We start from the raw sequence: 10,684 nt of genomic DNA on the forward strand, positions 1-10,684 counted from the left end.
TAAGTGTCCACCTTAGCATCACTTCAAAATTTGAACAGGTGTATGACAATGATGACCCAAAATATATGAGTGTAGGAGGCAAAGGGGTGTTGCTTTTCCATCAGTGCAGGTGACATGGCTGTATCCATCCTTTTACGTTGCAGTGGTGAAATGTGCGGTGCAACATGTAAGAAGAGGCAGGACCAAGAACCAGTCCATGCAAACCAGCCAAGCAACAATTTTCTCTGTCTGATCTGGAATGGGACAGGGCCTGGCTGCCTTGTGCAGATAAACCAGGAAGGCATGGGGACCACTGAACCTGTTCCCCAAAATGCTGCCCTCAGCCCCTGCTATAGGGTCACAGAAAGCAGCCCAGCTCCCAGCTATGGAAGATAGCTCTTGGGTGCAAGTCTCCTGCATCAATTCAGGGCAGGACAGCTGAACCTCCAGTGAGGTAAACAGGTTTGGACATGGGGCTGTTGGGTTCCTGCACCAGGATCCTCTTCAAAACACAGTGCATGCTGGAGTCATCAGGGAGGGTGGCATTAGCTGGACAGTTATTGGGAGAGAGACGTGAGAAAAATCCTCCATCCCCACCACTCCTCATACTTGTGTAGCTCCTGCAACAAATAACAGCCTCTGTTCAAGCTGTATGGGCTTCCCACGATGGCTCACAGCTGTATTTGAGGGTGCTGGGTCCATTGCTAGGAGCCCTTTTGCAGTGGGGGCTCGGAGGCTCCTGGCAAAGATATAGTATTATCCATCATTATCACTTTAAAGGTTGTTGCCTTGCAGTCCTGCATGGTCAGATGTTCGCTCTGGTGGCAATGGCATTGTTATCCAAGGACCTAATAGCAGAGTCACACTTTCAACATTTTCTGCAGGTCTCGCCTCTTCCAGACTGGACTGACCACCGCCCTTGCTACCCCGCGCTGCCATACCCTTCCCCTTCCTCTAACCATGACTCTTCTAATCTCTTCCAAGGTTCTTTCTTCCCATCTCTGAAGCCCTCCGAAATGGTCTTCAAGGTCATCTTCTGGCTGGGATACTTCAACAGCTGTGTGAACCCCATCATCTACCCATGCTCCAGCAAAGAGTTCAAGAGAGCTTTCATCAGGCTGCTCAAGTGCCAATGCCACCGGAGAAGACGGCCCATCTGGCGTGTCTATGACCACCACTGGCGAGGAGCCTCCATGAACAGCTCAGTGCAAGACTCTGAGACAGACCTGAGGCCCAGGATTAACACCCTGAACAGCTCATTCATATTTAACTCCTCCTTGCAGGAGAGAGACAGTAAGAGGCGAACACTCAGCTTCAAGGGCTGGAAAATGCTCACTCCTTTCCAGAAACCAGCATCCACCCAGCTGAAGGAGAAGATGAACAGCCTTTCTAATAAAATCCGGGGTGGCTCCAGCAAAGGGGGGGTGACAGCCACATACAAAACAGAGGTGGAGTCTGTCTCTATCGGGATCCCTCATGACTTCGCGGAAACCATTGACTATCAAACCTATGACTTAACAGACTGCTGTGGGCTGCGAGAAACAGATATTTGAAGCCACTGGGACAGCTGTTGATGGTTTCTTTTGAGGTATCTAGCAGAAACATGAAGGGATACCATCTGTGGGTCTGTCAGGCAGACTGGAAGCAGCAATCAGGTATAAAATGCAGTTGCCCAAAGGTTATACAAGCATCCCCCACATGGAGGTCAACTCCTTCTCTGCAATTATGGGTTCCTTAAATAAGAGCCAATGGCATATCCCATTTTAATAAGCCACAGCAGGAGGGGAAGATGTGGGGTGGATATGGCCTTAGGACAAGAGCTGTTTCCTCCATAGGATGGTTATCTTTGACTTTGGAAGAAGCTGTGCAATTAAGGGAAACTAGGATGTCTCCTTTGCCTTAAAAACACCACCACAGAATCTAACAGAAAGATCAAACCCCAAAAGATGCCAACCCTGCCTTAGTCCATGTGGTCACGTTTCCATCCAGAGGCAGCACCCAGAAAGGATGCTGCCGAGCAGTAGCTGGCAGCTGATCCTTTAGATAATAGGTTGGGAGCTTGTAGGTCTACAGGGCTGGGCAGGACCTCCAGCCGAGGCCTTTGCTTTGGTGGGTGAGCAGATTGTGGTTCTCCCAACCAGGGTTCGGGACATCCTGGCTCTCAGCCATCATGTCTGCAGTGACCACAGCTTTGCCCCTTCCATGTAAACTGGTTTTAGGCAAGAGCAGTCCAGATATGTACACTGATGCCAATGTGTGTGCAGGCCTCTTCTCAAAGTCCAATCTGCGATGCATTTCTCATTTCACTTTCCAGTGAAATACTTTCAACCCACCTTCCTCTAGTGCACACACCTCTGTGATACAGAAGAAAGGAACTCCTTTTGGTGTTGGCCATCCCCAGCTTTCTTATATCCCCCTCTTGCTCTTATTTGCTGTCTCTCTCAGCATGGAACAAAGATGCATCCTAGGGGCTTCACTCAGGTCCTTACTGAACCCACGCGGTGGCTCAGGAAAGGCAAGGTGGCTGAGTTTGGGGCACCTTTCTACTACCCATAGAGTCAAAGCTAAAACGGAGCTGACATGCATTTGGAGCTCCCTTGCGTAGATGCATCTTCTCCCTGGTCAGGGTCATGCTCATGACTCTTCCCACAAGAGGTTTCCCACAGGCCTGATGCATCAAAACCTTCCGTGGCTAACAACAGTTGCCCTTGGTTATGTCCACTAACATGGTAAAGCAATGTTGGTAAGGGGGTGTTTCGCTCTTCTCATAGCCCCAGAGTGTAAGGTCCCCTCAGAAGGGCACCATGGGCTCTTGCAGGGACCGCAGGGAGGCTGGAGCCATAACAGGCTCATCTCAACCAAGTTCACACACCCCATGCCCACAGTCACCCAAACTCTGCTTGGCCATGTATTTCAGGCACTGGTTTTATCTAATTTCAGACAAGCAATGAGCCACAAAGAGACATCATTAGATTAAGCTGAGGGCAGAGGCATGAGACACATAGGAGATGGAGGCAAAGTCTGGATCTGAGATGCAGTGTCTCAAGCCAGGTGAGTAAAGAACAGCAACACAAAGTTGAGAGGTGGAGACATGACACTGAGTGTGTCCTGGGTGGAAACTCATCCACATTAGCACTGTCCCCCAAACCCATTAGGAGTCTTTCATTAATGTGCCTACAGCACATCAAGCTAATCCTCTTAAGCATGGCTGTAAAAGGAGATGAAAGGCTACTAGGGATATAAAAAAAAATGGCACCTTTCTTTATGCTGTTCATTTGCTTTAAAGGAAATCAAAACAGAGGAAAAGTTGGACTTCTTTTAATTTTTACTTCTTCATACAGTGCATACTAAGACATGATATCTGGAGTTGGCCCTGTCTCAACACCCTTAACACCCTTCTGCCCTTTACTCAGTGCCAGACCCCAAACTGGATTAATTTCTGCACGAAGACCTGCAGATTTTGTCTGAATATTTTCCTGCCAGCAGTACATCCCACCAAGGCACATGGGCAGCATTGCACTTACACTGAACCCAGTCTCATTACTGCTGCATGTTTGCCAGTGTCTGCAAAATCAGTCAGAGGTTGCCAGCTTGAGAGGTTCAGCCCTACCAAAGCAAGGGCCCAATATGCCGTGGGAACCTCTGTGAGGGAGTGCATCTCTTTTTTCCCCATTTCTTTGGCCTTCAAGGAAAGCAAGACCCCACAGTGATGATGGGCTGACGCAGACAGTCATTTTGCAGTGGAAGGACTGCGGCTGCCACTGGCTTCCTGGGTGTTTTTGCAATCCTGATGGGAGAGCACACTGCTGGCGCTGGGGAAGTAGCAGAGAAGGAATCAGGGAGAGGACCATTGCTGAAGAGCAGAAATGCCTTGAAGGTCCTCCTGGAAGGTTACTCCTCCCACTGTCCACCCACCTCTTGGGATGCATGTGCACACACGCCACTGTTGGAAGGAGTAGATGCACCCAGACCTGCATTTTTGGCCCCTGGTGACACTGCTTTGCAGGTTTAGCACACACAAGTCCATAATGTAAGCAATTTGGGGGCAGTTTAGGATGAGCTGATACACATATAATCAGAAGTGAAAGTCTAGTCAAGGGGGAAGATGGACATTTACCGTTAAATGCTCTCTGATGCTCAGGAGAAGCTTTTTCTGGTGTCTTTCCACAGTCAGACACCCACAGCATACAGTAACGTGTGCATCCATGGCCATACAGATACACGTACACATGTTACTACATTTATATATATATAATTTCCAAAACAGCAGACATCCTGCTATAAATGGGGACTTTGAAGGGCCTCTTAGCAGTTGCTGGCAAGTCATTTATTCCCAAGAATGAGCGGAAATCATTGATCACACTTGTCCCTGATCATTCAAATATGCTTCTTTCTTTTTTTTTTTTTAATCCAATTTTGAAATATTTGCATTTACAACCTCCAGCCCCTTGAAAGCATCCAGAAAGGAAACAAAGAATAGTCTGGGGGTTTCCTGCCTCTCCATCCCAATTCTTTACAGACCTACAAGGGAGAAAATGTGGATAACGTCTGTTTAAGCACACATATGCATACACACACATATAAATGATGCCGAACTTTGGCTCATTTACTTTCCTCCATTGCAGCTGTGTCTGCCTTTGATCAGGCCCTGAGAGATGCCCTAGAAGATGCTGTAGGAAAGTCCTGAGCTCTGCTGTGCTGCATTCAGGCAAAATACTTGTTTCTTACCTAAGCCAAGCACACCACACACACCCCCGCCCCGTCATTTAACATCTTGCAGCAAGAGGCAATGCCAGGGCTGGACTATGAGGCTCTACATGTAAAGCTTCATTTAGAGTAGACAGGGCTGCCTTTGCTGGCAGGGGAGGAAGGACAATGTTGTATGAAATATGACCTGAGTGTCTAAAAATGTGCATTTGTCTTTGATTCCCTCGATCTCCAAGCTCTCCCAAGTTTGGAAAAATGGGCTCAGACCTTCAGGAGGTAAATTTGGTCTGATCCTGCTGACTTCTCTGGACCCACAAGAGTGTCACTAGCTGAGGGTATGGTCCCATTTCTCCAAATTTGCCAAGCAGGCCTTTTCCCAAAGCACCCGTACCTTGGTTATCCAGCAGCTCCCACCTCATCGCGCTGGCTTTGTGTCAATATTGCATCATCAGACCTCACCGCTTCGACAAACCGAGTGTGCAGGATGGTGAACAGCAGCTTTTTACGTCAGTAGACTCTCATGAGTCTTATTTAAGGGGTAAGGAAGGTCCCTGTCAGCCTGAGCTGGACTGCAGTTGGGTTGCATTACTATTGTTTACAGTGTGTATATAAGTGTACATTTTCTTTAGCAGACATTGGAATTTTTTATGTATAGATTTTTATTTTTCATCCCCAGATGTATTTATTAGCCAGAGTACTTCTGTTCTGTGATTCAAGTTCCATCAGGTTGATGTAAGCTCTATGAAACAGAATGCACATATTTTTGTTTGTTTGTACCAAATACATGCACAAACCTGTCTAAAACATTGCTGTGAATTGTTGCTGTGTCTGATTTTCAAAAACAGGGGTTGTAGGGGATGAGGGAGGGAGGAAGGAAAACCTGCAAATTATCCACCGTTGTTTTTTTCTCAAAGATTTTTTGGTAATTTTATGAGGATAATTGCTCCCACATGCAAGAATTTACGACAAAAACAAGTTCGAAGAGGACTCTCTCAGCTTTGTGCCACACAGAGATGAAAGGCTCTCACCAGCTGTGCCTTCTCCGAGATGCTCCCAGGAGCAGGAGGAGTCTGGATGCAGCCATGATTCATGGGAGTGGAGGAGGGCAGGAGGAGGGAAGACTGTTGCATAGTTGGTGGTCAGGAACAAGCTCTGGTGGAAGAATTTCCATCAGAGTAGGGTTTTTTTAATGAAAACTGAAATTTGAGCTCATTCAAGATTTCTCTGGAAATTTTCCATTTTCTTCTAAAGTTAAAATTCCAGCATCACTCACAAAATCACTACCCATGGTGAAACGGAAATAGCATTTCTTGTACTCCTGTCTCACTCCAGGTATTCCATTTCACAAAATGCAGCCTCTAGAAACTGGGCAGTGGTGTCTCAGGGCTGGGTGTCTTGGGAGGGACTCTGAGATGGAAAGGCCAAGGGGGGGAATAGCAAAAGAAGACAAAATACCTGCCACACCTCTAGGACGCTAGAGCAATATCATAGAGCAGAGTCTGAAATGCAGTGATAGGAGAAAAAGAGCTCTGAAAACATCCAGCGAGGATCCTAGAAATATTTCTTCACAAAACAAATGGCCAAACACAGCCCAAGGCTGGCTGTCCTTCAGGGATGGCTCCAGGCAGAGGCAAAGCAAGCAGCCACCAAATGCAACTCATCACCTTTGGGGAAAGATTGTCACGGCTTCACCGTGCATTTTGCTAATGCTCCTGTGTGGCTGAGTCAGACTGATGGTGGGGAAGGGGAATGGATGCTGTGTTCCCTGGCGAGCCCGCAGCAAAGTGTGCTCTTGACTGATGTTGCTCGCATTTTTTAAAGGCATTTTTTTCCCTTCTGTATGATTGTCAGGCCAGGCTGCTGCCCTGCTTGGATGTCAGGAAGAAAGCATTAGGTGTTTTGCTGTTGACTTGTCCAAGGGTACGATAAGAAAGATCCATGCCATGGTCACGAGGAGTGAACGAGCCTACGGAGTCACACGGCTGGGCTGGGCATGTTACTTCTGCATTCTTCCTCACCCCAAGTTTAATCCATTCAGAACACTGTGCGGCCTGAGCTACACAGGCAGGGTCAGGTGCCAGGGCTGCGCAGTCCTGGTGTCTATCAGAGCCTGGGCTGGTGCTCTCATAGCTCATCTCAAAGCAGCATGTAAGAGACCATGCATCTATTAATGCAGCCTCTCAGGGATCGTATGTGACCTGTGCAACTGCCAGTGGATCCTTCTATTCCTTGACCCATGCATCCCCAGATCTGTTCCTCATGCCCACCAAAATCCAACCTATGACTCCTCATGCTTTCCATGTGCTAGCTGGACTTTGCCTGGGCAGAGGAGTGGGTCCACTTGGAGGGGGAAGAGTGCTAGGACACCTTGATCCTGGGAGGAGTTTGGTTCCCTTGTTTCACCCGAGGCCTTGGTGTCCCTTCTCCATGGCATAGCTCTTATAGACAACCTCCAGCTGCAGAAGAGGCCTTCTTTCTGCTCTGGTGGGCAACCAGTGGGCAGGTGATTTGCAAAGCACCTTCCTAATGCTGGCCATGATCCAAAGCGCAGTCAGTTATCAGGAGCATGTGCTCTTTGATCGCCAGTGAGATAAGGAGCACCCCTAAAAGCCTGGTGATAACTGTCCAGGTAAGTTCATAGCTATCTTCATTTTCTTTTTTTCATATTTATTCAGGTTTAAGGGAAACCACCACTCGGTATTTCGGTTGCTCTTGGCTCTACAACGGACTTGTCAGCATTTGAGACTAAGCATTGGCTGAGCTGCTGTATTTGGGTCCCAGCACACTGGAGCTAAATCTGGGCAGAGCCTGGACACTGCCTCAGAGGTGGGAGCACTGGCGTACTTTTGGGGATGGGTCCTTCGATTAGCACCCTTTCTGAGGCCAGAGAAGGCCATCAAACACATGAGGCCCTGTGATCTGTGCCTGACCACCCAGGTTCCCCAAAAAGTTAAGTATAGTCTCTTCCAGGTCCCACTCAAGCCTAGCAAATAGCCTGGGTATTGCCTTAGCAGTGACACATGGTAACTAAAGATAGCCCAGAGATACCGCAAAAAGCCAATCACTCCTTTAGAAAGCAAAGGACATTGGTAGCAGCTGGTGGTTTTTGGCTCTTCTGTTTCTGCATCCCCATTTTGAGGGATGTCTGGACACCCCTACGCAGCTTCTTCTCATCTCATCTCACCTCATCTCATTCCCTCTTTGCTTCCTCCAGTAGTCGTCTTTGGACCTGGCCAGCCTAACAGCCAACATGTCATCTCACAAAATCTGTGCTTTCTTTCTTCTATCCTGCCGAGCTGTTTTGCCTATTTAAGTCCCATAGATCTGTTCCCCTGAGCCCATCCAGGAAGGTTTCAGACCAGCGTTGCCACACTGCTAGGCAAACCTAGGTGATCCTGCCCCAATACCCTCCTATGGGGTTGTCTGCACACCTTGAGCCTGGCACATCACCGGGTGGGAGCCTCAACAGGAAAACCTTCTGGGCACAGCACAGCACTTGCAAGAACTTACCGAAAATGCTGCTGAGGTTTTGTGGAGGATCACCTGCTGGGATATATGAGAGAAATATTTAAATATACATACATACATATATATATATATGTTGCCTATCTGAGACAGGGAAGGGAAGGGTAAAAAGGAAAATCAAAAGGGGATGTAATATGAAATATTGGATCAGTATTTGATAGCAGTCACAGGGGAAAGCTGCATGTTAGGGAATTTTGGGAAAGAGATGGAGAATGGAAGAGATGGAAATAACCTTGAAAATATCTTTGCACCTCCAAATAAATCTGTGACATACCTGTAATTTGACTACTGTTTGCTTTTCTGATTAGCCCAGCTCAAAAAGGAGAGAATGGACTTAGAAAGGGGTCAGAAAAGGCTGACAAAAGTGACCAAAGATATGGGACAGTTTCCATCCCAAGAAAATTAAATCAATGGGCACTTTCTTTGAAAACAGAGATGAGTGAGAAGGAACACAATGGACATCTATAAAATCAGGAGTGTCAGGGAGAAGGCAAACAAACAGTGGATAATGGTTCACTGTTTCTCAAAGTACAAGAACTAAATTATATCAAATCCAATTATCAAAATGAACAAAGCGAGGTAATTCTTCACATCATGCATACTTAAATGGTGGAACTCATCACCCTGAGATATTGCATCTGCCAAAATTCTATAGGGGTTAGAACAGCCGTTAGGTGCCTTCATGACAGAAAAGTCCATCAAGGGCTGTTGGAAATTTATATGTAATACCTGAGCTGAGAAGTCCCTGCGGCAGCGATTGTTGTCAGCTGAGAGAATATTTCAAGGGATATTTCACTTTAGACTTTTTCTTTCCCTCTATCCCTCCCAAAGTTTCCATCGTCGGAGGACGGGGACTCAGCTAGAAGGACCCAAGTTCCAAACCAGTACATCCATTTGTATGTCCCCCTCATCTGGATGTTGGGCAGCCCATCAGTGCCAGTTATGTCGTTCATTTCTCTGCTCGTAGGCTAAAATGAGAATATACATAGAAAAGAAGAGAAAACTCATCCAATACACATTAGATGAACAAGGTCATACCATTTTGCCATTGCTGTGTGCCAAATCCCACAGGGAAATTTCTGTGACTGAACACCACTCAGAAATTGAAAACCATCTCCTGAATAGACTGATCTTTAAGCTCTTTCCCCAGAGGACAGGCTTGTAGCTGGGGCCAGGAGTTGCCCAGACTTCCCAAGAAACTTCAGCCGCTTTGTGCAAAGGTTTCAATTTCTTTTCCACATTCAGACCTCTGAATATCCCTCCATGGAGACACAGATCTTGTGTGGTGACATTAAGAACACTGACAAGTGGGTTTGCTTTTCCTAGGTGCTTTCAGTGGGATTCAGCTGACAGATTGAGACCTCTCCACTCCAGTAAGGTGCCCATGTATGAGCCAGATGTTTAAACACCATTATGGAGATACAGGCATTAAAAAAAAAGAAAAAGGTTGCCTGAATATAGGTGTTTCATGCCATTTAAGCCATCCTAGGTTATCCAAAGATATCTGTACATGGCCAGGAAATAGGACATAAAACCTGTTGTGCAAAATTGACTCAGGAACATGGCAGAATAACCTGATCTGAAAGCTGAGAGGAGAAGTAACTGTTGGGCAAAGAACAGGCATAAAATGAAGTTCTGATCCCCACCTTTCCCCTGTGGGAAGAGAATATTTACTGTGGTTTAACATATCATCAAAAGTCAGATCAGCGCTTGACTTGCAGGATGGCCCACACCACCCAGTCCCTGTGGCATCCTGGGAGACAGAGTCCTGCCAAGAGGGTGGGAAGGACAAGTCAGAGATAGTAACCTGTCTTGAAGTCCCATGAGGCCAGAAAAAAAAAGGGTTTAGAGCAAAATGTTCTGTTCTGTTCAGTTCAATAAACCAGACTTATCTAACTTTAAAGATTTCCTGTGTGCAATGTTAGCGGATAATAGATGTCTTGGGGTTTGGAGGGTAGGGTGTAGGCATCAAAAATAATTTTTATGCATTTTCTGGAGACATTATCTTCCATTTATATGCCCAGCTCTCCAATTTTGCTTTCACAACACAGCCTCAAGCAGGACATTTTGCATAGTTCTGAAGTTCTGCACTTCTTTCCTTTGCCTTCAGGAAGACTGAAGCAAGGCAGGGACTCTGCTCATGATAGGTCCAGCTGACCAATGCTAAAAAATCTCACTAAGACCTTAAAGAAAGCATGCGAGCATTTACAAAAAAAAAAAAAATCAAGGCCCAATCCAGCTCCAGGGTGGTCAACAGCCAGCTGGGCATGAGCCAGCAGTGCCCAGGTGGCCAAGGAGGCCACCAGCCCCCGGGCTTGTGTCAGCCCTGGTGTGGCCAGCAGGAGCCGGGCAGGGATGGGGCCCCTGTGCTCGGCCCTGGGGAGGCCCCACCTCGAGTGCTGGGCTCAGGTTTGGGCCCCTCGGGACAAGAAGGGCCTTGAGGGGCTGGAGCGTGTCCAGAGAAGGGCAGCGG

At 47.2% G+C, this 10,684-nt stretch overlaps 1 protein-coding gene across 1 annotated transcript in view; it reads left to right on the forward strand.

Moving 5' to 3' along the window:
- The window catches only part of ADRA1D (adrenoceptor alpha 1D), a 49,367-nt gene extending 46,153 nt beyond the window's left edge, over positions 1 to 3,214 (forward strand). Inside the window, exon 2 of the mRNA XM_075092187.1 lies at positions 964 to 3,214. Within this exon, the coding sequence (XP_074948288.1) occupies positions 964 to 1,532 (569 nt within the window). The 3' untranslated portion in view covers positions 1,533 to 3,214. The remainder of the gene's footprint in view (positions 1 to 963) is intronic.
- The last annotated feature ends 7,470 nt before the right edge of the window (positions 3,215 to 10,684 follow it).

This window comes from Phalacrocorax aristotelis, chromosome 4 (assembly GCF_949628215.1).
Source record: "Phalacrocorax aristotelis chromosome 4, bGulAri2.1, whole genome shotgun sequence".
Taxonomy (NCBI): domain Eukaryota; kingdom Metazoa; phylum Chordata; class Aves; order Suliformes; family Phalacrocoracidae; genus Phalacrocorax; species Phalacrocorax aristotelis.